Source organism: Lissotriton helveticus, chromosome 11 (genome assembly GCF_964261635.1).
Source record: "Lissotriton helveticus chromosome 11, aLisHel1.1, whole genome shotgun sequence".
NCBI lineage: Eukaryota > Metazoa > Chordata > Amphibia > Caudata > Salamandridae > Lissotriton > Lissotriton helveticus.
This window is the reverse complement of record NC_136072.1, coordinates 464,819,762-464,847,088: the sequence shown is the minus strand read 5'-3', so window position 1 is coordinate 464,847,088 and position 27,327 is coordinate 464,819,762. Positions and strand designations below refer to the sequence as shown.

Below are 27,327 nucleotides of genomic sequence, written 5' to 3'. Positions count from 1 at the left end.
AGGGCGAACATCAGGGGGATAGCAGACAGGCTAGCATCCTACCCTGCTGTATTGGGAAGGGGTGCGATCAGGCCCTGCCACCCTCACCGACGTAGTCAGGTCTGTGTACAACAATTGAATATATGACATGAACTGCAGGTCAAAATTGAGGCAGCAGAGAAAGATGAATAGGTACTCCCAGCGTACGGAGTCAACAGCTTTGTCTATATCAGCTAGAAAAATCATCGCTGGCTCCTGTAGCCTATCTGTCATGGCGATCGCGTTGTACATGCGCCGTTTATTGTGGTGAGTTGCCTGCTGGGACTTAAAGCCAGACTGAGCTGGGTCAACCAGATCTGGTATGTGTGTGATAAGTCTATTCACCAGTGCCTTAGCCAATATGCCAAAACTGCTCCCAGGAGATGATCCTGGTGTTTATGCATCTAGGCCTTCAAGAATTCACATGGGAACCCATTGGGCCCGGGAGCTTTGCCCGGGTTCATGTCTGCTATAGAAAACTCCCAAAGAAAACACTACAATGCCAGTGGATAGTCTTTCTGGGTGACAACTTTACTAACAAAAAAACTGTGAAAGGGAGTTATTAAAGTTGACCACTATACAGTCGCCATCCAGAGATTTTGGTTGAGATACTGCCCATGGAACTCTCCTAACCATAATAATTTCGGCAAAAAAAGGCAGAGTGTGTCCTAAACTTCTATTCAGCAATTGTCAACCGTCCTCTTTTCAGGACCCGTTTGAAACCCATCCATCAGCTTTCCATCTTGCCTCACATATGGGTCGAACACTTTAAATCTAGATATGACTTGCCTATTCCTTCTCTTACTGGTGTGCTAAATGTTGAAGCGCTAACACCTATCAGTTTCTCAATAGATAAGGTCCAGAATGCTATTTGTGTGCTCCCGTAAATAAGACTCCTGGTCCTGATGGGGTCCCACTAGATTTATTCAAGTCCAACGCAGACTTTTGGGCTCCTCTTTTAACATCATATTTAAACTCAGTAGTGAATGTTGACATCCCCGAAGCCTGGTCCACTTCTGTGGTTGTCCCTATTTTAAAAAAAGGCCACCATTCAGACCCTAAGAGCTACAGGCCTGCTACGTCTCGTATTTATGGATCTCAGTACAGCATTCGATAAGGTGAACAGGGAGAAACTTTGGGCTATTATGTTGGAAATGGGGACTGGTCCACAGTTGGTTTTCTTTTTGCTAGAACTCCATTTTAACCTTACAGTTTCCGTGAGATTTTGTAAGAAGGATCAATGCACTGAGTACTTTCAGCTTAGCCAGGGGTCCGCCAATGCTGTCTTTTGGCTCTGTTTCAGTTTATATTATATATTAACAGCGTGGAAAAGTAATTGAAGTCTGTAGGGATATGCCTAAAATTGATTCTTGTACGACCCCTGTACTCCTTTACACATACAATGCTATTTTTATTTCAGCCACTGCCTTGGGGCTAGATGGTTTGGTTAACCAATTTGTAGAATTTATGGATATCCTTGACATTAGTACACATTTTTAAAGTCCCATGCCATGGTTGTAGGCCCACGGTCTACTAAGACTAGATCCTACTGCATCAAGGGCAATTCTCTTAGACACATACCTGTGTTTTCTTATTTGGGTGTCCTATTTGACTCCTCCCTATCTTGGTCTCCCCTGAGATTGACTAGTGGGCACATGTTTTCAATGAGCACAGTTTCTATGTCTGGCTTTGCTTCGAGTATAGTTGTTAGTCTAATAAAGCCATGGCAGATATGAATTGAATAAAATGCATTTCTGTTGCAGCCTATGGTAGTGCTATATGGAGGCATGCCAATATGACTTCTTGCAAGCTTTTTAAGGAAACCCCTTTACGTCCCCCGGATTGTATCCTGCTTTATCATTCATGCGGACTTAAGGCTTGATTATTTGGAGGCTGTATTGATGTTGCAGCCCTTACTCCGACGGAATTCTGTATCTCTCCACCCAGCCAAGCATTGTAATTGTTTAATATTAAAAGGCTGTTTGCCTTAGGTCAAGCCGCTAGTATCCAATGGTTTCGTTATATTTAGGGCTGTTTTATTAAGCTGGGCAAACCCTAGTTTTTTGATCATCCAGAGTCCCTAGTTGTGGAGGACCACACTTGTACCAAGAGAGTTTTTGAAGCTTGGAGGGCAAGTGAGAGAACTCTTATTGGTTTAGGATAAATCGTCTTTTAAAGCCTATTTATTAGTCCAAACGCAATGTTAATCGAACCATACCCTGTGTACAATATGTCTGATCACCATTGATTTCTTTTATCATTATGTAGACTAAATGTAATACATCACTTATTATCAGTTCTGCGAGGAAGTTCATATGGCACTACTCTTGTCCCATGCAGTTGTGACAGTATCTCAAACCAAGACACCTTGCACTTTACTATGTTTTTCCCTTTTTTATAAAAGACTTAGAAAGCTTCATATTGTTCCACTGCTTGCCGATACATATTTTGCACAAGTTCAACCTGCACTGCTAGATCTAATGTTATTTCCGGATGTGACTCGTTGTTTATGTGACCACTTGTCTCTGAGATGTCAGATTAGGAAAGAGAGCGAGAGTGTGTGTATGTGTGTCGATGCTCACAATCACTGTCTTTGGACTTGTCAGTATTGTGTACCTTCATTGCATTGCATGATTTACTTTCCACAGCTGCACCAGAAATGCCTACAAGTTCTTATATTTCTGCACAATGAACTCTGTTTATATAGTCCCAAGAGATCTCAGTTCCCTATCTGTCAAACTTATCAGCATTCTAGGATGCGTGGTCCTGTGCACCCTGACTGTGTCTCTCAGAATCCCTCTGAGACACTTTGAATTTGAGTTTGCTTATCCAAATCCCAGTGTGCCTATTTGTATCTGTGAGGCCCAGTGCCCCTATCAGTCAACTACTATACCTGAGTTGTTGTCAGTCCTTCTCTGTGAGCCCCAGTGTGCCCAGCCTAGCATCAGAATGTGAACCAAAGTATGGGCTTGATTCACAAATGGCCTCCACCCTCATCCAATGAGGATTGCCGAGAGTCCGCCTGAGTGCGGAGACTCCCCCACGACTGCGGGTTCTCCACCACGAGTGACTTTGGGCCCTCAGTCCCTGAGTCCTTGTGAATTCTTGTCTGTGAGTTTTAGAATGCATGAGAGTCCTTGTCTGTGTCTCTCTCTGTTTCTGCTAACCTACGAGTACCCTGCAGGTACAACTCTCTGAAAGCAATTAGACATCTGGAAATCTTTTATTGACCAATTTCATATCTGACTCTCAATCTCGTGCTCCCAGGTAGTCTCTCTCAGTAGGTTCCTATTCAACTGCAACTTCATACCTGTTATTGATTTCATTCTCCCTCAGTTACTTTCTCATCAGGAGTCCCAGTGACAGCCAGCCTTCTCCTTTTGACACTGATGTTCCCCTAATCCTATTTAAGTTCCTCCAGCTTGTCTCTTCATCTTCTCTTCCCTGTTGATTATCCAACACATTTCTCATCCACCCTCTCTGTACTAGTCTCTGCCTCTCTTTCACTTCCTTTGCCATCTCTACCCAATTATATGTGTCTGGGCTAAACTATGTCCCTGCTGTTTATTTTTTCTTACCTATTGTATCTTTCAATTCCTGTTTTTTTTTCTTTTTTCCTTTCTCTCTCCCTATTGTATCTTCCCACTCTTGCCTCCGACTCTTTCTCCTGTAATTTACACTAGCCTGTTTGCCTGAGTCTCTTCTTACTCCTTGTCTGTTTCTCTCCAATTTGCATTTTCTATTACCTTCTGTATCTCTTTCTCTTCTCCCATCATCTCTGCTCTGCCTCAGTTTCTTTTTATCTATCATGTGTATTTTTTCTTCTCTTTTCTGACATTGTCTTCTCGTCCCCACCCATTTATCTTCCTCTGTTGACTTCCTCTCTCTTTTTAACCTTGCAATTGCTTGCCTTCACCCTTCTCTTCCTTTATCCTGTAAATTTGTTTCTCTTCTACTCTCTTGCTGTTTTCCCACCTAGGCGTTTTCTTCCTCTGTTCTTTGACTCTGCCTTTTACTCTTTACCTCATTTATTTTTTGTGTCTACTATCTTTACGCCTACTGTCATTCATCTATTTTTCTTTCATCTATCTTAATCATTATCCTTGTCCTATCCTTGCAATCTTTTACTAAGCTCTTCCCAAGCTCTGGTTCTGTAGCCCTTTCTTTCAGCTACTTCTTGATACATACCATCATAGCTGTTCTACTTGCAGTAGGTGCTTCTTCAGGGGCACGACTCTTGGTCTGCTGTGGGATTTCTGAGTTCTCCCTGTAATCTTGGCCTTTGAAAAGCTGGATCTCCCGGGCCATCGGACTCTTCGCTGGTAACGGAGGTCGGGTACTTGAGACTTGAATTCCATTGGCAGACATTTCGGATCGACACAGCTTTACTGGCTTCTTAAAGTGAGCAGCCTGGTTTGTCTTTGCTTTGTCCACCAGTGCGCTCTTCATTTCAGTAGTTGCACAGGTGTTTGAACGGGCCCTTGGGGCTGGCACAGGTGGTGACAGCTGCTTGCTGAAGGACTTGCTGCTGTCAGCATCTTGAAGTTTGCTGGGTGGCTGTGCTGAAGGAGTCTTCACCACTGGCACAGTGGAGTGTTCCCTTCTAGGAGCATTTGAAAGGTCCTGTTCTTTCCTGGAAGAGGCTGGCTTTGTCTTGCAGCTCATAGAGGCATAGAGCGGGTTGTCAAACATTTCAGGCTGCTTATGTGCTTCAGAGGATGACTGGTCAGCTGTGTTCCGCGCACTGTCTGATGGTCTGGAAATGAGGCACACAAAGACAGATGTTAGAAAAAAATGATACAAACTAAAGCCATCACAATTCCACCCTTTTTATAAGAACACTCTCAGTTAAATCTTCCTCCAATATAAGAAAGAACCCTGACTCAATTAACTGATCTCTCTTGAGTAGTACTCTCATGAATTTGTATCAGTGCCATCTTCCCAGCCAATGTACCAATAGTTTGTTGTCACTATCTGATTTTTCATATTTGACCATGTTCAACAAGTTTGCCTCTATGACTGGTTATTGTCTTGGCCCAATTACCATACATCTGCCTTTAGAATTTAAATGCTTCTTTAAGCTCACCTTTCAACAATTCTCTATGTATTTGATCACGACTATCAGCCCATGTGTTCATCTTCCCAGTGTGTTATATTTTCTCTCAGCCCCAATTCCAAATCTCATTACACTTCAGCCAAGTGCCAGCAGTCTGCCTCTTAGATACACAGATCCTATGTAAAGTCTTCATGTAGTATTTAATCTTCACTGTTTGCTTAGAAGCTAGAAGTCTGCATTGAGCATCCAATCTCTCCCCTTTGCTTATGTCTCACATGGGTACCTCCAGTAAATGATCTCTTCTAAGTCCATGTGCCATGAGTCTGCCTCCAGTATATGATCACCCCCTCTAAGACCTTGCGCCAAGGATGTCACTGCAGTATTTATTTCCTGTCAATCCATTTGTAAAGGTTATGTCCCAAGTATCTAACCTGTTGCTCTAGCCCAGGGGGAACAAGTCTCACCACAGTCGCTCATCTTCTTTGAGCCCCATGTCTACTGTGTCCATAATTGCCAAGAGCCATTTGAGTGTCTCTTTAGCCCAAAAAGTTGAATTAGGCACCTCAAGCAACGATGAGATCTCCAGTCCTGTTTCCTCGTTGCACTCATGTACCTGGAGGTCTGTGTTTTGTATTGAAAATCACAAAACTGCATGTACCAGAATACAATGGAAAACTATAAGTGTATAAATTACAACATACATGTAACAAGTTAAGATTGCTAAAGATGTCTATTGTTCAGCTGCCATGCCTACCTTCTTCTTTGTTGCTGAGGTACTTTTATTTCTTTGGAACACTGAAATAATATTCAAACAAAAGCACACTCTTATATATCCGGAGCTTATAAAATACAGGTATTTGCTCCATGTCGTGGTCTTCTACAACATGGGACTGATGTCTCATCTTAGACTAAATTTCACACCAGTATATCATCAATCATTGTCCTCTCACAAGTGTGCCTTTGATAACTGCTCTAATCTCTCAGTCCATGTGCTGAATTTGGTTTTGGTATCTCCTCATATCTCTCAGCTGTCTTCCCACAAGCCTGGGTGCATGTATTAGAAGTACGTCTTCAGTATGTCAGCTCACCTCTAATTTTGCAACTCACAAGAATCTCTCCCCTCTCTTCCCAGGTTCCACGAGCCTGTCTTTAGTATTTGATCTCACCTCTCATTTCTCGTCCCACAAGCCTGTCTCACATTTCTGATTATGTACCTTGACTCTCTTCAGCATTTGATCTGCCTCTCATTTCTCTTACAACAAGCCTGTCCCACCTCTCCGCCCATCAAGAGCCTGTTTTCAGTATTTGATATCACCTCTGATTCTATGTCAGAACTAGCCTTCCAGATTATGCTTATATTTCACTTTACTGATTTCAAAGCACAGCAGCCAGTAACAACAATAAATCACAATATCCTTAAAGCATGTGTACCAAGGATTACAAACAGATGAATGGAAAAAACCAATAGGCAATATCTGAATCCCATGAAATGAGACTTCCATATTCTTTCTTCTTCTTTCTTCGTGGCTCATGGTAGTGGAGATAAGTCCCTTTTATTATCCTCTTTGATATATGATGCTAACATTGTTATTGACACACTGGAGGTCCAGTCGTTCGTGATCCGGGCCTTCATGAAAGACAGGGTGAAATGTTGCATGGTTCCTGGGATGGACAACATTTCAGAAATGAGGCACATCAACCACCTGAGAGTACCAGATACAAGAGGCCCAAGATGTGGCAGAGGACTTCTGACAGTTTTGCCTAGTTAAATGAATATTAGTCAAGGGGGTGCACTTCAAGGGCGAGACAACTCAGTGGCAGGTTGGAACTCCTGTTTCCTGAGGGACTTCAGTGATTGGCAATTACACACACAGATCTTAAGAGATCTCTTGTGTAGAAGGGGCATCCCTCAGGAGGGGGCTTGTTTACATCCACACCAAATGCTCAAGTACCTGTGTTCTTCAGTTGGAGCCGGAGGAGGATCAGGTGTATGCCTCACTTTAAAATTGGAGCAAAGGGTTGAATTATGCCTTTCTCCCTTTGCTGATGATCACTAGGGTGGAAATTCAAGCCAGGAGACAGCAAGTGTCGCTGATTCTTGTGAATTCTTTGTAGGGGACCTATGTGTGGTTCTCGCTCCTTCCCGCAATGTCATGCAACAGTCCAGTGTTACTTCCCCTCTTCCAGGAACTTATTGTGGGCCCAGGGGGAGAGGTACACCTCAAGAACCTGGACAATTCTTGTGATATGGCAAATTCAGCGACAGTATGAACCTTCCAGGAATCTTGCAGAAGACTATCTTCTATATAGAACAGTCCTTTTCTGCAGGCACACAAACAACACACTACCATTCAGCATGGTATGTTTGCTGTGGTTGGTGTTTGGAAAGACCCTTGATCCTGTGGGATCAACATTATCTATATTCTGAATTTCCTTTCCAAATTAGAAGCTGCAATGAAAGCTTATCTCATGATAAATTATTTTTGTCCAGCTATTTGAGCAGGTGATATGAAAGTAGCAGATAAACAAATGAGCATTTATCCTTTTGTTTGAAAACTGATTAATGGAATCAGGCTTTCCAATTCTCTGAAGCCTAGATACTAAAAATTACAGGATGTAAATGAAGTACTTTCTTTATTGTGTGACAAATGAACAAAGATTAATTGATGGACAGAATGTTGAACAATGTCAAACATTAACCCAGTACAGAGATCTGGGCCTAAATCCATAGTTGTTTTGCTCCTCATGCCATTCCAGTTTAAACACAGTCATATTCAAATCAGTCTCGACCCTGCTCCCTATTGGAAAAGTCCAGCCCGAACTGCCAGGCGAGGTCTTCCCTGGACTGGAAACAAGCATCCTGGGACCAGTTTCGGGGTTTAACTCCTTATCAGCCAGGCTAGCTTGAGTCCTGTGGCATGGAGGTAATGGAACACACAACTTGGCATACTCGTTCCACTCGTGGTGACAAATGCAAAAAGAACAATTGATGGACAGAATTCCGTCCATCATTAGTTCCTTTTATTCTGTGACAGGCAAAAACAATCATAGCTTATTGAGCAAAACAAACAATATGTGAACCTTAATGTGCTCCAATATCTTTCTTGTTAAACAGAGCCCAAAATTCAAGTGTTGGATGTGGTAGGGTAATCTTTTACCCCAGAAGGAGTAATATTCGTAATCACCAGATGGACCATATCCAACTGCCGGTGTCTTATACATTCTTCCTGGACAATCCAAAACTGAGTGCAGTCGCATGCTTATAGTGGCATAGGGTATAAGACCCAGAAGAGTCAATCATCTGTTGATCTATTTCAAGAAGCCTTATAAGGCCGTCCTTTCTACTATGGTTTGTTGGGTCAGATGGATTATTCAAGAAGCAGGCATTTATCTGTCCAGTTTTGGCATGTACTCTGACATGGCACCAATACATTCACTTTGGGGCAAGACTCGAAAACATACTAAGGTCAGCAGACTGATCTTCAGAGTGAACATTTATAAAGTTATACTTTAAATCTGACTTTGCGACATAAGTGGTAAATTAATTTTGACCAAGCATAATCTGAACCTCCGGTACTGACATAGAAGGAAACATTTCCTGGCTATTGTGAAAGAAAGTTTCAAGTCTATTTAGGAGGGAGAGGTGAATATTATCATACCCATTGTTTACTTGAAGATGATATACCCGTCCTAAGCGGAGATTAATGATGTACTCATACATTTTATCTAATGCTTATGTGCATTGTTATTTCTGATGGTTTACTAAATTCAGAAATGTTTTTTTTTACCAAGATTGCAATCTAGTGCATTTAAATGTTGGTCCCACAAAAAAAGGAAGAAGGAATATGGGAGACTTGGTTTATGGGCCTCAGATGTTGCTTATTGGTTTTTTCTAGTAATGTATTTGTAGTCCTTCTGACATGTGTCATATGGAGATTGAGGTTTATTGTTGTTACTGGCCTCTCACAGGTCTGCCACCTCTCTTCCCATGTACCACAAGTCTTATCTCTTATTTCACCTTTAACAAACCTATCAAGGCACTCTGCCCTTATTCCACGTGTCTGGCTTCTTAGCCCGAATGCCTAAAGTGTTAAATATCAATGCTCTTTAGTTCTGGAAAAATCCATTCACCTTTATATACACCCAGCTCTTTTCCATGGTGTGTGTAGTCTCATGAACAAAACTTCTGCACAAAGCCCATCTATTTTGGGAGTTGTAAACAGTGAGCCTGTGCGACTTGCTAAGCCTGAGGGATGGGTCAGCTCTGTCTGAAATTGCCTTTGAAATCCTCTAACCAAAAGGTTAAATCTTTATGATGTCTGGGCCAGGTAAACCTTCAAAACCCGATGATTTCAAATGTGTGTACGCTGTTCTAATAACTACCAGTGACTGTTTGGCAACCCCTAAAGACTCTAGTTAGGTTGGTGGGGCCTCATGCAACATCTACAAGAAACCTGCACATCCATGACCGCTGTGTAACAATAGCCACACATTCACGGTTGCCTTAGCCATCCTAGACTCAACAGAGTTATTCGTTTTCTAGCAAGAATCAGGTGCCCCTTGGTTTCAAGGACTCTCCTCTGGAGACCCTGCCCGTGTGTGTCATTCATATTGTAAATGCAAGAAGTAAGAACCACTGAAGAGCTGGCATGGCATTCTTATGTTCCAGCTTGTACACCTGTTTCCAAATATACACCTTGGCTACAGCCCAAAGACCTGCTATATTTTCTGGCCAGTAAAATTGTGTCTGGTGTGCTCAGGAAAATATGAGATTTAACAACATCATGTCACTTCTAATTGAGCAGTGTGGAATATCACAAGGGGAGTCCATCTGCTCAACTCAAAACAGACCCAAAATATGATATCATTATCCAGGTCGCCTGAGCGATTTCTAGGTAGTCTGAGATTTAATTGCATTGCCTCTTGTCTAAAAAATGTGTAGTCAGAGGTATACCTCAGATGGCTCTGTTGTGAATCTTTGATCCATATGTAACCCTCTGGGGCAAGTTTGCTGCCAAATGCCTTACTTATAAAGTCTTTAATAAGTGAGCCATACTTTGATATTTAAAGCTTTTGCCTGAGACATCACTGTAACCTGAGCTATCACCCTGCAGTCAATGCCCTATGCTTGTAAAATCCGTGTGAGGAAAATAATAGATCTGCAGTCAAAGCCCTGAACCTGTGAGCTCTGTGTAACGTGGGGCTACCCCTCGTGTTAATATGTCGAACGTGTAAAACACCGGTAACATACTGGGAAATTCTCAGTGTCCTGAATCTGTAAGATCTAATGACCTGTGTAACTATAGAGTTAGCTCTGTAGCCTTAGTTGTAAGCCTGTGAAAGGGTAACCTAAATGACAAGCCTAATGTTAACGCCCTAAACCTATATTACTGGTCAACTTTGAAGCTAGCTCTACCCTCAAGGTCATGGCTCTTTAAGCTGTGTTAGACCTGGTGGATAGATAGGATTCCTTCCAATACTCACATCTGGTCCTGGTTTCGCAGACCAGGGCCTCCTCGGAGGTTGGTGAATTTTTTGGGGGACACAGGTGAACGTGATGGTGAAACAGCTTCTCCACGCACCACGATGGGTGGGTTTGGCTTGCTTTGCTGATCCGGCCCCCGGCAAGGCTGAGGTATGTGGGAGGCCTTCTGGAATGGAAGAGGAGCAGGTGGTGTTTGTGAGAAGGACCCAATTCCAATGTAACTGGGGTTGTTGATGTCTGTGACTGTTGAGCTGGTATAAAAATAAAACATAAAATGCATGTGAGAATTACACATTGAAAATAACCTAATCTTTGCAATAGAAATAAGTGCTGTTAACGTGATATGTGTATAGGGAGGGAGTTCTCTTCAGTGGTTAACTGGGCTCATGGCCAGCGCTAGGCATGGGCAGTGTGGGCAGTTGCCCAGGGCCTTGCACTCAGCCCATTAGCATGGGGTCCTGCTCCAGTGCAACACACCACCGGTCCTCTTGTATCCCTGCCAATCCAACTGAAGGAAAGGTGCCTCCTTGCAATTGGTCCCATGGGAGGGGGGCCCCCTCCGTGGGCATCTCAGGGAGGGTGAGGGAAGCCTCGGGGAGGGAGACACTTCCTCTTGTCCCAGTTGCAAGGCGACACATTTTCCAGGTTTATCCTGCAATTAGACTCCTGCCCAGCTTCCCATCTGGAGACACTGCGGGACGCCTATTGTCCAGCACTTTAGCAACCCTACAGTTTTAACTTTCAGCCCACAAACACTTCTCACACATTAAGCCGGATAGGAGGTGTAAAATAAGTGCTTGTAGGTGGCTGAGAGGAGGAGTTGCGGTCCAGGAGGAGTCTGCACGAAGCAGCTGCCGGAGCCCTGAATGTATAAATTATAGGGGCTTTGCACACTCCCTTTCTGCCCGGGGCCCCAAAAATCCTAGAACCGGCCTTGACTGGGATGTTTCCTATGTAGATGTGTGTGTGTGTGTGTGTATTTGGGGTATCAGGCAGTGGAGTACTTCCACTGGATAACTAGAGTTGTGAGAATGATTTAAGATAGTAGGGTGTGTTATTTTTGGTGGTAACAGAGGTGATCAATGCAAGATTAAGATACAGAACCCATATACTCCCAGGTGTAACCTGTGATGCCACTGTGAGATTACAGACAGATTTTGGCAGGCTTCCTCAAAGATTTACTGAAGCTGTGAAAAGGCTTACACAAAGGGGGTATGGTATATATCTTGGGATGTCACAGTAAGATATGTATATACACATATTTGCTGCAGTGGCGGAGCGACTGGTGTCAACCTGGTCATGCTGCTGGCTACTGTGCTCTGCCAAGTCAGCCTGGTGGCCTGTGAACTGGTACAGTGCAATACAAATTGGACAGTGACCATCTTTTATGGGATAAACTAAACTACCCCTGCTGTACATTATAAGGATATTGTAAGTCACAGAGGAGTTCCATGACCATATAGAGAAACAAGGCTGAAGGCCATGATTCTTCATAAGGTCATAGACCTCCGAGGTATTTATTTCAGTATGATACATGGTCACAACATCATCCTTCCTGTAAACTGCTTACATCCATAGTGTCTTGTTTCATATTCATTGCACACAGGAATAAAAAGATGTATTGAGAAATTAAACACACCAAAAACCATTTTGTCCTTTTTGCAAAAAGATATTAAAACCAGTTTCATGTGAGGTTAAAATGCTGTGCTCAGGTTGTATGGAAACACACAGAGAGTCTATGGGGCATATTATCAAGGGATTTATCTCCGCTTTTTTGGCTTTAAAAGCCAAGAAAGCGGAGATAAAATTATCTCCCTATCAGCAACAGGGTGCTAACACGCAAATTTGCATGTTAGCACCCTTTTTCTCTGCGCTTCGCCTTGCATCTCTAATGAGATGCAAAGGGGACGTTCCAGAGAAAAATAATAGGAGAAATGTTGTTAAGCGACATTTCTCCTATTATCAAGGATTTCGCTAACTCTGTTAGTGATAAAAAAAGCAGCGCTAACCGCGATTAGCACTGCTTTTTTTACACCTGGTATTTTCCTGACTTGGCCATGATATCCTATGGAAGGTGGATATCATGGCTAAGTTTGTGAGCCCCTATCATCAAGCTAACGCCAAACTTCGAGAGATTATCATTGCTTTTCCAGCGATAATCTCTCATTTGGCAGGTAGCACGAGGATTTTTATCACTTTTGAGATAAACCTTGCTAATAGCAAGTTATCTCTGCGATAATTTCCGGCGATGCATAGCGTTAAAAAATTCGTTGCTAAGCCTCGTTAGCGATAAATATCGCTAATCGTTGGTACTATGCCCCTATGTTTCCTTCAATGGTTTATAGCACGGAAAAAACCTGTTGCCATAAATATCTCCCTTTTGCTGATAGCGTTTTCTTTTTTGTAGAAATGTATCAGAAGAAATCAAAGGCAGTTACCCTTTTCTTTATTTAAACCGCAGCTGTAATTATGGCTTGTGACCTGCCATTCACCCTGGCTACTGGCTCTGGCAGCAAGCGCTGTGACGACAGAACTCCATGGTAATTCCTTATCACGGGACCATCGTTTACACTAGGATTGCAGGCTCCTATGTCTTATAATCAAATAATCACAACTTTACTCAAACCCTTTTGTAGACAGTGACTATCTTTTTCAAACAGGTGGTTTCTTTGACACCTACTCTGCAGATTGTAAAATGAATTCAAATAAGAGATTAAAACTATTGATTAAAATCTCTCCAAGAAGTTTTTTGTTGTTTAATTATCTCTGGTGGAATCACTAAGAATAAATAATAGAGCAGACTTTTTTATCTCTGCAAACGTGTGAAAAGAGATCCTGTAAGAATACCCCCACATGGTTTGTTACTTATTGCCAATGTGATTTATCATTTCAAAATGAAAGGAGATCTGCATTCAATTGATTTTTGTCGGGAGTTGTCCATTTCTTTCTCTAAATGTCATGGTCTTCCTCGGTAAGGAATGGGTGGCAGGCTGCCTTCTGTCCCTCTTTATCCCACTGCAGAGATGCACACAATAGACTTGTTTTCTGTTTTTAAAGTATTAATCAAAGGGTTGCTTAAGCTGCTCGCCCCATCACGAAGCCTGCTCCTAGTTGGACACTAAGGATTTATTTAAAATTTGGCAGGCAGAGTACTCCACCACAAATGAGGTGACGTCTCCAGCCTGCCAAAAAAATGACTGTCTGCCCGCGGTATTTAGAATTGGGCACACCGTCATGTTTCCCCTGGTAATGACTTACCTGGCACAGACCTTGGACTCATGGCCCGGCGGAGTTTGGGCCCTTGGTCTAAGCAACTCAGACCATCCACCCTATTCAGAGCAGACATTCCGACGTACATTATTTCCTGTTCTGTACCATCAGGAACAGCCTGGCAGTCCCAAATATAAAAATACAAAATGACCCCCACACAAAAAACTATTGTCCCTGATGCCCTTGTTTAACAAGCATTTGCAATGCAATAGGTCTCGCATTATAAAAGTTTGAGCTGTTGGCATTGCTAATAATAATGCAAGACTAGCAGCTCAAAGATTCATTAATGTGAGACCTATTGCATTGCAATTGTTTTTTGTTTAATTCTTTTATATATAGCACAAACTTGAGTGAAAAGTGTGTATTTATGTTGCATTGAGTACAGGGTAATTATGTATTGTGTTATGTGGCACAGAGCGGTATTGTGTGGAGTGCATTTATATTGCATTAAGTAGAGAGTAATTATGTGACGTGCAATTATGTAGTACTGAGTGGTATGTGGAGTGTATTTATGTTGTATTGAATACAGTGTAATTATGTGATGTGTAATTATGTGGTACTGAGTGGTATTATGTTGAGTGTAGTTATGTACTCTACTCAATGCAACATGAATACACCCCTCATACCATTCAGTACCATACAATTTAAATCCACATATTTACACACTAATCAATGCAACATACTCTCCACATCATAACACTTAATACCACATAATTACACAACAAATATTTACTACACATATTAACACTCTACTCAATACAACATAACTACACTCAACATAATGCCACTCAGTACCACATATGCTGGTTTCAGGGTTGTGGTCAGTTACAGATATCGTACTGCAATTTATTTCACGTACTGTGATCAGTTTCCGGTACTGTCGCTGATTTGAAGAACTGTGGTCTGTTTTATGTTGTGTAGTTGTTTGAGGCAGCCAGGTGCTAGTATTGCATTATTATTAGCAATGCCGACAGAGACGAAAACAATGAAAAGGCAGAAACAGGCACTAGAAAGATGCTGGTAGAGGGGGCAGCGAGAGGCGGCAACGTATTAAAGGATAATAAGGAAAACAACAGGGGGTAGGGGCACAATCACTTTTGAGTAAAGAAAATGAGAGAATAAGCAAACCATCTGGCTGCAGAAGAGCTAAGAGAAACATGGGGCGAGCGAGAGAGCACGAGAAACCAGCGGGTAGAAGATCCCGTTTAAAGAGCATAGGAAATAAGAAAGTAAATGACACATTGGGATGAGTAAGAGAAACAGCAGGAATTAGATCATCTTCGAGTAGGGAAAATGAAAGAATAAGTCAAACATCGGGGTAGGGAGGAAAAATGGCAGTGTGAATAAGAGAAGCAGCAGAGGGTGAGATTCACAGGTTCGGGAGGGGGCATTAATGGCAGAACAAGGGTAGACACTGGAGACAGGCACCAGGGAGGCTGAATAAACAGGTCAACAGGGAGCGATATAATTGAAAGAAGGGTAGAAAGCGATACAGAACGATGTACATAGAGGATTGCCCAGAAGAAGGGAGGCAAAGGAAAAGTCCAGAGTCAGAAAAAGAATGGGAGAGATGCAAGGAGCAGAGAGAAGAAAGGCAATCGAGCATAGAGGCAGACAGAAAGAAAGAGACAGGAGAGAGACAGAAACTAGAGATAAGCTACTGCTTCTCTCTAATATATTACGTAGTTGGTGACTTTTATTGCACAGTCAGTAGATTTAAAGCCCACAACTGTTTGTGTGGGTGTGTGGGTGGTTGTGTGTGGTTGTGTGTGTGGTTGTGTGTGTGTGTGGTTGTGTGTGTGGTTGTGTGGATGTGGTTGTGTGTGTGGCTGTGGATGTGGTTGTGTGTGTGTATGTGGTTGTGTGTGGATGTGGTTGTGTGTGTGTGTGGTTGTGTGGTTGGGTATGGTTGTGTGTGTGTGTGTGGTTGTGTGTGTGTGTGTGTGGTTGTGTGTGTGGTTGTATGTGTAGTTGTATGTGTGTGGTTGGGTGTGTGTGTGGTTGTGTTGTCATGTGTGTGGTTGTGATTGTGTGTATATGTGTTGTTGTGGTTGTGTGTGTGGTTGTGTGTGTGTGGTTGTGTGTGTGGTTGTGTGTGCTTGTGCGGTTGTTTGTGTGGTTGTGTGTGGTTGTATGTGGTTGTGTGTGTGGTTGTGTGTGGTTGTGTGTGTGGTTGTGTGTGGTTGTGTGTGTGGTTGTGTGTGGTTGTGTGTGTAGTTGTGTGTGTGTGTGGTTGTGGTGGTTGTGTGTGTGGTTGTGGTGGTTGTGTGTGTGGTTGTGTGTATGTGTGTGTGGTTGTGTGTGTGGTTGTGGTTGTGTGTGTGGTTGTGTGTGTGTGTGGTTGTGTGTGTGTGGTTGTGTGTGGTTGTGTGTGTGTGTGTGTGGTTGTGTGTGTGTGGTTGTGTGTGTTTGTGTGTGTGGTTTGTGGTTATATGTGTGGATGAATGTGTGGTTGTGTATGTGGTTGTGTGTGTGGTTGTGTGTGTGGCTGTGTGTGTGGTTGTGTGTGTGGCTGTGTGTGTGGTTGTGTGTTTGTGTGGTTGTGTGTGGTTGTGTGTGTGGTTGTGTGTGTGGTTGTGTGTGTGGTTGTGTGTGTATGGTTGCATGTGTGGTTGTGCGTGGTTGTGTGTGGGTTTGTGGTTGTGTGTGGGTGTGTGGTTGTGTGTGTGTGTGTGGCTGTGGTTGTGGGTGTGGTTGTGGGTGTGTGGTTTGTTGTGGTTGTGTGTGTGGTTGCGTGTGTGATTGTGGTTGTGTGTGTGTGGTTGCATGTGTGGTCATGTGTGGTTGTGGTTGTGTGTGTGGTTGTGTGTGCAGTTGTGTGTGTGTGTGTGGTTGTGTGTGTGGTTTTGTGTATGGTTGTGTGGGGTTGTGTGTGTGGTTGTGTGTTGTGGTTGTGTGTGTGGTTGTGTGTGTGTGATTGTGGGTGAGGTTGTGTGTGTGTTTGGTTGTGGTTGTGTGTATGGTTGTGTGGGTGGCTGGGGTTGTGTGTGTGTGGTTGTATGTGTGTGGTTGTGTATGTGTGTTTGTGAGTTTGTGTGGTTGCGTGTGTGGTTGTGTGTGGTTGTGATTGTGTGTGTGGTTGTGTGTGTGTGGTTGTGTGTGTGTGTGTGTGGTTGTGTCTGTGTGTGTGTGGTTGTGTGTGTGATTGTGTGGTTGTGTGTGGTTGTGTGTGTGGTTGTGATTGTGTGTGGTTGTGTGTGTGTGGTTGTGTGTGTGTGTGGTTGTGTGTGTGGCTGTGTGTGTGTGGTTGTGTGTGTAGTTGTGGTTGGGTGTGTGGTTGTGTGTCTGGTTGTGTGTGTGTGGTTATGTGTGGTTGTGGGTGTGGATATGTGTGTGTGTGGTTGTGTGTGGTGTTGTGTGTGTGGTTGTGTGTGTGGTGTGTGAGCTGTGTGGTTGTGTGTGGTTGTGTGTGGTTGTGGTTGTGTGTGCGTGGGTGTGTGTGTGGTTGTGTGTGTATGGTTGCATGTGTGGTTGTGGGTGTGTGGTTGTGTGTGTGGGTGTGTGGTTGTGTGTGGGTGTGTGTGTGGTTGTGGTTGTGGGTATGGTTGTATGTGTGGGTGTGTGGTTGTGTGGTTTGTTGTGGTTGTGTGTGTGGTTGCGTGTGTGATTGTGGTTGTGTGTGTGTGATTGCGTGTGTGGTCGTGTGTGGTTGTGGTTGTGTGTTGTTGTGGTTGTGGTTGTGTGTGTGTGGTTGTGTGTGCGGTTGTGTGTGTGTGGTTGTGTGTGTGTGGTTGTGTGTGGTTTTGTGTGTGGTTGTGTGTGGTTCTGTGTGTGTTTGTGTGACGCTGTGTGTGTGGTTGTGTGTGTGTGTGGTGTGTGAGCTGTGTGGTTGTGTGTGGTTGTGGTTGTGTGTGCGTGGGTGTGGTTATGTGCGTGGGTGTGGTTATGTGTGTGGTTGTGTGTGTGAGTGTAGTTGTGTGTGTGTGGTTGTGTGTGTATGAGGTGGTATGTGTGGTTGTGTGTGTGGTTGTGTGTGTGGTTGTGGTTGTGTGTGGTTATGGTTGTGTGTGTGGTTGTGTGTCTGTGTGTGGTGGTATGTGTGGTTGTGTGCTGATGGAGCAGATTTCATCTGCAGTCAGGTATTGTTTTATTTTTCGTGCTACAGACAGACTGCATTTAAATTGCCACACACGCTGACACAATTGACTTGGACTCATACCTGGCATTTTCTTGTCCTTGTTCCTGCCGTGAGGCGAACGGCTGCACCTGAGTCTCTTCTAAACGCCGTGAGGGGAACGGCTGTGCCGCGAGGGCTGTGACCGCATTTCCCAGGTGCCCCTGCGGCCAGGCGCACATCTGACGCCACTGCTGCGCCAGGGGGCGTCTGAAAAGCGAGGAACGCCTCCCGCCCCCGCGGGACGCGCACGGGACGAGCCGGGCAAAGCCCGGGCCAAGGGCGAGCCCGTTTAAGCCCGTTCAAGACCGGCCAAGGACGGTACGGGCCACCCCCCTAATATCTTCTACAGCGTATAAAGGTCAGTGACATTTTTGTATAATAGACCGTGCCACAACCTGCTATAGAGGAATACAAGAGACTGACCCTATATATCAAACATGTCTATTGCTGTAACTGAAGGAGCAAATGCTAGAAAGTCCACCGGAGGATCACTTATGGGCACCCTGGACAATTTCTTGATAAGGGTAACATCAGCACTGGCCAAGGATATAGAACTTGCTGAGCAGAGATTATCCTTGGAAACCCCATTTGATAAGAGATCTTTGGGGGCTCTGGGGAAACACCAGTGACAGGACACTCTACCTGCTGGCCAGACGCTTGCTCCTGGGGCCCAAACGCTGTGGTCTCGCCGCCTCGCCACCTCACGGCTGGAGACTACAGCTCCCAGGGAGCCTTGCGGCCACTTCCTGCTTCCTGCCACATTGCACCCGGAGGCGCTACTTAAACAGGACACTCCCTCGGTGGAGCGGGGGCTTTGGGCAAACACCAGTGACAGGACACTCTACCTGCTGGCCAGACGCTCGCTCCTGGGGCCCAAATGCTGTGGTCTCGCCACCTCGCCACCTCACGGCTGGAGACTACAGCTCCCAGGGAGCCTTGCGGCCACTTCCTGCTTCCTGCCACATCGCGCCCGGAGGCGCTACTTAAACAGGACACTCCCTCCGCGTCGCGGGACATGCGCGGGCGGCCGCCGGGCTAAGCCCGGGCAGAGGGCGGGCCATCTGTGGCCATCAGGGGTCAGCAGTGGTCGGGTCGGGCCACCCCCCTTGGCTCCAAGATGGGGAAGCGTAAACTAAACTCCAGAGAAGGGGAAGGTAAGAAGGCCAAGGTGCCTCGGAAATCGGAGTCGATCATTTCTTATTTAACCTCTGCCGTAGGGGCTTTAAACGATCAGATCGCAAATGTGGAGAAGGAATTGGGACTCGATTTACTTACAGACGCTGTGCCCACTCTGATGCAGATATGTCTCCAGGTACTGCACCCTCCATCCCTCTAGAGCCAGATATCATTGTAGTTAATCCGCTCCAGGGTGCTCAGGATAACCCGGTCTCTGTGGACACTTCTCAAACAGCTAGCTCGAGGGTGACAAGATCATGCGATGAAAACATAAAAATTACTAAGAAAGATACCAAAAGGAACAAACCCCCGAACCAGACCAAAGGGGGTGTGGCTGATACATCGAACCTTGGGCTACCAAAAAATGTTTCGGAGTTGATGGAGGAACTAATTGAATCTCATTTGGAGCCTGTACTTGTGAACATTGGCAAGGACATTGTGGACTCCCCGAACCTTTGTGTCGCAAATATTGTCGAGAAATGCGAAAACATCGACAATTTTCTGAAGGACCTAAGGGCCCACCTGATAGGTCCCACTGATGGCAATGCCTTATGTGTAAACCAAGCTAGGGTGTCCAGTCAGGATACAGATATAGAGACCCCCTCGGGTGTGGTCTCGCAGCCTAATGTAGGAAGCCTCAAAAAACAAGCAAAGAGGTCAGATTCTACCCCGGGGGTTCAACGCCATCCCTTACCCAATGAGGTTACGCATGCAAGGTCCCTAGCCAAAGATCGACACACCCCTGATTTCCGCACCTCAAAATTACCCACATTACACCTTCCCCCACAAGCTGCCCCTCTAGTGGTGGTTCTGTCTGGAGTTCCATCCTTAAAAAATGGCGCCGTGGAAAATGAGAATGATCTTCTAGACAGAACTAAAAGGTGGTGCTCACAGTTTAGTAGTGGGAGCATTGATATTGCTATGAGTATCATCGCGGCTAGAAGGGTTGAGTGGGTGGGGAAACGGAAAAAGACCATTCCAGGAGATTGTGTGGTTGTAAATTTCAGTAGAGCAAACATTGGGGACACTTTGCTGTGGGATGGCTCTGAGCTTGATGGTCAAGGCATCAGGCCACTCCCTCTAGGTTATTTCTATCCACCTCCCTTCCCGCAACCCATAGCAGGTCAGCACACAGCTCCCCTGACTCTTGGTTCTACCCTGATTGCTAATAATACCAAAAGCTATTCGTATCAATTACAACAGGCATCCCTGAGGGCAGCAAAAACAGGCACGACTGACATGAGTGGTATAGGAGTTAATTCAGACATAACACTAACAAATAGATTTTAAGTCCTATCTAGCCTAGACATAAACGATTGACAACTACCCACTGACAATGCTAACATACCTAGTATTGCCCAGATTATTCAACCACAATCCCCTTCCTTGTTCAAAATAATTAGCTGGAACGTGGCTGGGTTGGGTAAGAAAGTGAAGGATGATAGATGGTTACACTACGTGAGACAACATGAGATCATAGCCCTACAAGAGACCTGGGGCACAAGCGATCTCTTTTTAGACGGCTACTGTAGCTTCCAAGTTAAGGCTACCCCCGGCCTGGGAGGGAGACCTAAAGGTGGTCTATGTATCTTAACCTCACTTAGACTCCCAGGCTCATTTACCGATTTGGGAACTCTTTCAGCTAATTTACAAGGATTAGAATGGAATCGTCCTAAATACCCAAAGATTCTAATTTTGAATTTTTATAATGCGCCAGAGAAGGATACACAATATATACATCTGAATACACTGGCCTCTTTTTTAGAATATTACAAGTCAACACAAAATGCTATATTCGACATAATCCTAATGGGAGATTTTAATGTACACCCCTGTGCCTGGGACTGTCTGGCCAAATTCAACATAGGCCCACCTGGCTCAATCTCTACTCACTTCGAACACTCGCCTCAGGGTGAGTTGTTGGAAGAGCTCCTTGCAAATATTAATCTATATGAAGTGGAGGGAAGTGGGGGGGAGGAAAGGGCTCCGACCTTTGTAGGTAGAGAGGCGGAGACTGTAATCGATTATATTTTCGTCTCCCCCGGCATAGTCCAGGTGTGTTCCTCCATTGAGGTCGCAACCTCAATTTTCAGCAACCACAACCCCCTGATTCTATCCCTACACAAGGGGAGGACGCATACAATCAAAGGGATAGTGAGGAATGTAATTCTGATAAACTTATTTCTAAAGACCAGGGGAGGAGGCTGAACTGGGCCAAGGTGGTCCCAGACACTTTTAGAGAACAAAGTAAAAGAAGATATGGTAATATGCCTAGACAATCAGGCGGATGGGAAAGTGGTTTTAAATTCTTTCACCATTATTTGTGCTCAAGTTAAACTTCAACTGAAGCGTAATAAGAAGGGGGTTGGTCCTGACCAACCAAGGTGGTTTGATGAGATGTGCCCAAAAGCCCATAAAGAACTCATTCATGCATTAAAACAAAATCCAAGAAATCGGGAGCTGGTGGCTGCACTAAGGAAAAACTAAAAATTAGCCACGGCCAACCGTAAAAAATGCATAAAAAAGGAGGCATGGGAAAACCTCATGTTGATTGATGTACTTAGAGATAGCTCTAAATTCTGGGCTGTAATTAACCATCCTTATTTTTCCGGTACAAATAACATGGTGTTGGACTCCGTGATCCCTGACGAGACATGGGTCGCACATTTCAGTAAAATATATAATAGTGCAGAGGATTATATTTTAACTAACCCTGGGCGAAGCACTACGCTCCGCTCGCGGAGTTTGCGAAGTTTTTGCAACTTCGCACTACGCGAGCGGCACGTAGCACAGTGCGAACATGCGTAGTGCAGCGTAGCGTAGTACAGCGCTCATTTTTTGCTTGTTGGCGGTCCTGAACGTCATGTTCGCGACCGCGAGCAAGCAAAATGACACCCCGGCGAGATTCTCAACACGAGGAGGTCAGGTTTCTCATTGTGAGTGGTTGCGCATGCTCGCGACCGCTCTCAATGAGAAACTACCTGTTCGCGTTGAGAAAGCTGCCGCTCGAGTAATAATCTCCTCGAGCAGCAGAAAACTACAGCTCGCACTGTGCAAGATGCCGTTTTCAATGCTTGCACAGTGCCGGATGCTTGTTCGCACTGTACAATCATTGAAAACACATCTTGCACAGTGCGAACATGCTACTACGCAGCTCGCGTAGTGCTACGTGAAGTTCGCGTAGTGCGAAGTGCACTTCGCGTAGCTTCGCGTAGCGCTACTCCGCGAACTACGCCCACCCTTAATTTTAACGGTGTACCCCACAGAAAATGGAGCAGCCCCTCCTTTATGTTTCCAGGAAGAGGAGGTACAAAGGGCTATTGTAGAGATGACAAAAAATAAGGCTCCGGGCCCAGCTGGTGTGCCCGCAGACCTTTATAGGACCCCCTTGGAGTTTTGGACTAAGACACTCACAAATGTATTCAACTCCACAATTACTTCGGGGTTCCCCTCGTCCTGGGCTACATCATCTATAATACCCGTCTTTAAAAAAGGCTCAAGAAATGACCCTGCCTGTTACAGGCCGATCTCTCTGATTGACTCTGCTGTTAAAATCTTGGGCAGAGTCATTCTGCAGAGACTCGGTGAACACCTGGAAGAGAGGAGGGTCCTTTCTGAATTACAATATGGGTTCAGGGCCAAAAGGGGCACTCTAGATCAATGCCTAAACCTCCACATGCTAATTAGTAAATACACCTTGGCTAAGGAGGGTCACTTATATATGGCCTTCATGGATTTATCGTCGGCTTTCGACTTGGTCAATCGGTCCAAACTTTGGGTGATTTTAATTAACATAGGGATAGACCCGCCTTTGGTGAATTACTTAGCGGCACTGCATCAAGATCTGCGTGCCTCTATTAGAACCAATAGAGAGGGTGGAACTACTAGCTTTTTTAGATCAAAACGAGGAGTAAGGCAGGGGTGCATTTTGGCACCCCTCCTATTCACCTTATATATATAAATTCCCTCGAATCAACCATGAAGGGGTCCACACCCGACGTCCCCCGCGTGGGGGAGTACACAATTCCGGTACTCCTCTATGCGGACGACGCAGTATTGCTGGCCCATACTGGGGTGGGGCTACAGAAACTTTTGGACGATTTTGGGGTGTTTATGTCCTCCTTGGATCTACAGATTAATAATAAAAAAATCGCATGTTTTGGTTGCCGGGAAACGTTTAAAAAGTGTGAAGGCAAAAAAGTTTCTATGCCACGGCGAAGAGATCGCCAAGGTCCCGGTTTTTACCTATTTGGGTGTTTTGTTCGATGAAAGGGGCACTTGGAGGCCACAATTAAATGCTAAAGGCCTAGCTGTCACCAGATGAACTTCTGCTCTACTGAGTTTTGCGAAACGATTAGGATCGCGCCCAGTAGAAGCACTGCTGACAGTCTACAAGTCAAAAAGCCTTTCAATAGCTAGGTATGGTGCTTCAATATGGGGCTATCTACCACAACACAAACTCCAGGTGATGGAAAATAAGTTCCTTAGATCCTTGTTAGTGGTCCCCCAATCAACCCCAGTTATCTCAGTCCACACAGAGCTGGGCCTTGGCTTCATTAGCGACCAATTACAGCTAGCACCTCTGATCTGCTGGGCCAAGACCTGGCTGAATTCAGAAATCAGTTTAAACCATTCTATTCTCACAGACTGTTTGGCACTGGATAAAGTCAACAAAATTCCATGGTTGGCCTACATTAAAAATATGTTCTGTAAACTGGGCAGGCCAGAACTATACTTCGCCCGAGCACCATCAAGAGAGGTGATCTATTATGGATTAAGAACAATTTCTTGGGACGTAGGGAGATGGAACAGGAGGAAGTAGAGCTCCAAAAACCGGGAGTAAGAGCTAATTACATACTTCCGACCACCCCGAAATTGGAACCCTACTTGATTATTGTGACTCGGCCCTTCCACCGTAATCTCCTTGTGAGATTTAGACTTAATATCATTCAATATTCCCTGGGGAATTATCCAGTATGGGGAAAGTCAGATCCATCTATTCCCTGTTGTGGTACTGAAAATTCTGGACCTGCGTCATAAACATCGTCGTATCATGACGATTTTGTTATCAGCAGACCGAAAATGACTAGTATCCTATATACAAGCATTTTCGTCATATTCGAGTAACGAAATCACCCTGAAATCAGAGTTTTCGTCCTAAACCCTCGGGTTCCATTTTGTACACAGCAGCCATTTTATGATTGCCCTCACATAGGCCGATGACTAAGGCCAAGCGAGTCTTAAGGACACGTACACCTTCTTTGACTTCTGTGTGACCTGGGCAAGCTGACTCCAATGCCCGAAGCCAAACCTGTTCGACCAGTTCCTTTCCAAGTAGCTGATCAAGATTAAGCATCAAGGCACAGGAGATCATAAACCTTTATTGCACACAACTATGTCTTATCTTACTCACACCTGTCTCTGCTCCTTTCTTTATGGCCTGTTTACGATGGGAATGTGCCGGGTTTTTATTATGGGTTTGTGCAGCTTGTGTAAGAAGGAATGTTGGGTTTTTGCATGCTTGCAAAAGCTAGGACTGCCCCTTACTTTTGTACTGAGTCATGTAATGCTAAAAACATATAAAAGGCCTCTGTCCTCTGTGTTCCTCAGACTACCTCATTCAGTTGCTACGGCTTCTGGGTGACGTGGCCTCACTTATGAAACTTAATAAAGATGTCTTTTCATATTACAGCTTCTGTGCCAAGTTCTTTGTTATATTAGTAAGTATTCCCTGAGAACGAAATTTTCAAGTTCTGCAGTTGGCGCCCTAACGCGGGGTTCATCAGAGAAGTGACTTTCTGTGGGAGTGATCGTGCCAGGAGACTGAAATAAACTGAGGAGGACAGAACATGATTCTACTAAGAAGGTACTCTGTGCACAGGGATTCTGGAGATTCTTTGATTCTGCAGCCCAGTATATTTCTGATCTTCCTGATTTTGATCCTCCACATGATGTCACTCCTGACTGAGAACCTTTTTGGCGTGAGTATTCTTAAAAAGACCATTAGGTCATGTAGAACTTGACAGTTAGAATCTGGATAACATTTTGATTAGTAAAAGTAAGAGTTAAGTATAGGTGGGTCGCTCCCAGTCCTTTGTTCTTTGGTTCCTTAGTCTGGTTCTTAGTTTGATTTGTCCTTAGTTTTTATTTGAATATTGCAATTTTCGAAAACCGAGGGTCTTGTATATTTACGAGTGTATCGATAGAGATAGCCCCTTGAAGTTTGAAGCTAGATTAGTGAGCTATAAGATGCCTGATCTTAGCAAATTTGGAGATTTGCGTTGGCCAACTTTGTATACTTTTGGATTAGCCGGCTTCCCCTAAAGGGAATATCTAAATAGGTTTAGATTTAAAAACATATTTCTTCCTTGGTGATTTTGTGTCCCCAGGGAATTAAAATATGACATAATACAAAACAAGGATCCTTTGTTCTGCGCAGTTTTATGAATGGAGATATGCAGAACGATTTTTGGTGTTCTGCCAGCCAAAGCTAGTGAATTAAGTGTATTGTGGCTTCGTGCACATACAGCAGTCTGTTGGGCTGTGTTTTTTGCAGTCTTTTGGAACCCTATTGAGACGTGTTTCTTGTAAATATGACTTACAGCTAGTATTTACAAATGGCTTTGTTTTCGTCCTAAGTGTCGATTTGTGGGTTCAATGTGTGTTTCAATGTCTATGTGATTTTTCTCATTAGTGTAACTTCAGTAATAGCTACAGCGCTGTATTGTGTGTCCTGAGTGTTTGAATCCTTTCTCTTTATGTCGGCAATGAGCTCAATATGTGTTTGCAGGTTCCTTGATGTTTTCAGTCTGTTAAGTAAAATGTCAGATTAATTAATATTAAGTAGAAATTAAATAAAACGCCAGCAATTTACTATGTCACATGCTAAAATGGCTATATGTTGCTATTTAATTTACAGACTAAGCAAAAACGCATATGTGCAAACGGTTAAATGCTTAAAATAGATAAAGTTAAAATTCACATTCACTAGGAATATGAACGGCCTCAAAAATAATTGTGTGTTTTGTAGCAAAACGAATTTATAGCATTTTTTTACTTACATGCATTGTAGTACATGTAAAAGGCAAACACTTCAGCTAAAGCAAATTTTTGCTAGATTTAAATACATCTTATTGCACGCGCATTTTTAAAACTTGAAATGTCTGTTTTCAGTAAGACTGAAAGCGTGCTCAGGTTTCAGCACTGTGCAGGGCCTCTCCTGCCGTTAAGGCAGCAGATGTTGTTTTTCGAAGGCCATGAATGGCATCGGAATGTTTATTTATCACAGTTGGACTTTTTCATTTCAGAATAGTGTTTTAGAGTGTTACAAAAATAAGGTTCATCACTTTGTATCACTGAAAGATATTCCAATTGCGGTTTTCCTCTCTTTAATCATTTTTTTTCAAAGTATATTTTTGGTTCTTTTGCTAAATACTGATTGTCCTTTAAAAAATGGCGCGAAAAATGTCACGTTTTAAGTTAGGCTTTTGTGCTTAGGTGCATAAATGAATGCATCTAAAAATGATAGGCAAGGGATGCAGCTTACCTTTATATGTGGAATTATCATAAAACAGATATTTGGTTTCATTGAACGAAATATTATTAATTATGGAAAAATTATTTGAGAAAAAATAAGTGTTTTTTTTTTAATCGTTTTTTGATATTTATAAAGCTTAAGACTCATACTATGACATCCTAGTATTAAAATTTGATTTAAGTTATGTGTTCCTGTATAATTAGGTAATTTACATGTTGGTTTTCACTTGGAGCAGGCGTAAAAACTCATTTTTTCAAAGGAATTAGATGTGATATGCTTAATGTCCAATCTTTGCAATGTGTAAAGCACATTCTGAGGATGAATAATAAGTAATATAATTGTAGGATTTTTATTTTTAAGTGCCCCAAAGATAAAAGTCGAAATTGAGTTAAATGGATTTTTACACAGCATTCTTGTAATTTACCATAGCTTGAAAGTGTCTCTGGCTTCAGTAAATGCATACATTTGTGTATAATACAAACTTACGAGTTGTTATTAAGGTTGTTTTTCATAGCTCAGTGAGCCAATGTGCCCGGTGCAGAGGTTTGTGTTTAATATCAGGGTTGAAGGTTCTAACTTTAGCGGGGCCCATTTAGGCGTTCATCCATGTTAGGTTGCTAAAATGAGTACCATTGTATAGGGTGGTAGCAAACATTTGTTCCAAAAAC

General features: G+C 43.7%; 1 protein-coding gene across 1 annotated transcript in view; it reads right to left on the bottom strand.

The window, feature by feature from the left end:
- The window catches only part of INPP5D (inositol polyphosphate-5-phosphatase D), an 809,167-nt gene that overhangs the window by 28,001 nt on the left and 753,839 nt on the right, over window positions 1-27,327 (bottom strand). The window contains exons 26-27 of the mRNA XM_078666020.1: window positions 10,559-10,810; window positions 4,207-4,774 (exon numbers count right to left, since the gene is read on the bottom strand). Coding sequence (XP_078522146.1) covers window positions 4,207-4,774; window positions 10,559-10,810 — 820 coding nt within the window. The remainder of the gene's footprint in view (window positions 1-4,206; window positions 4,775-10,558; window positions 10,811-27,327) is intronic.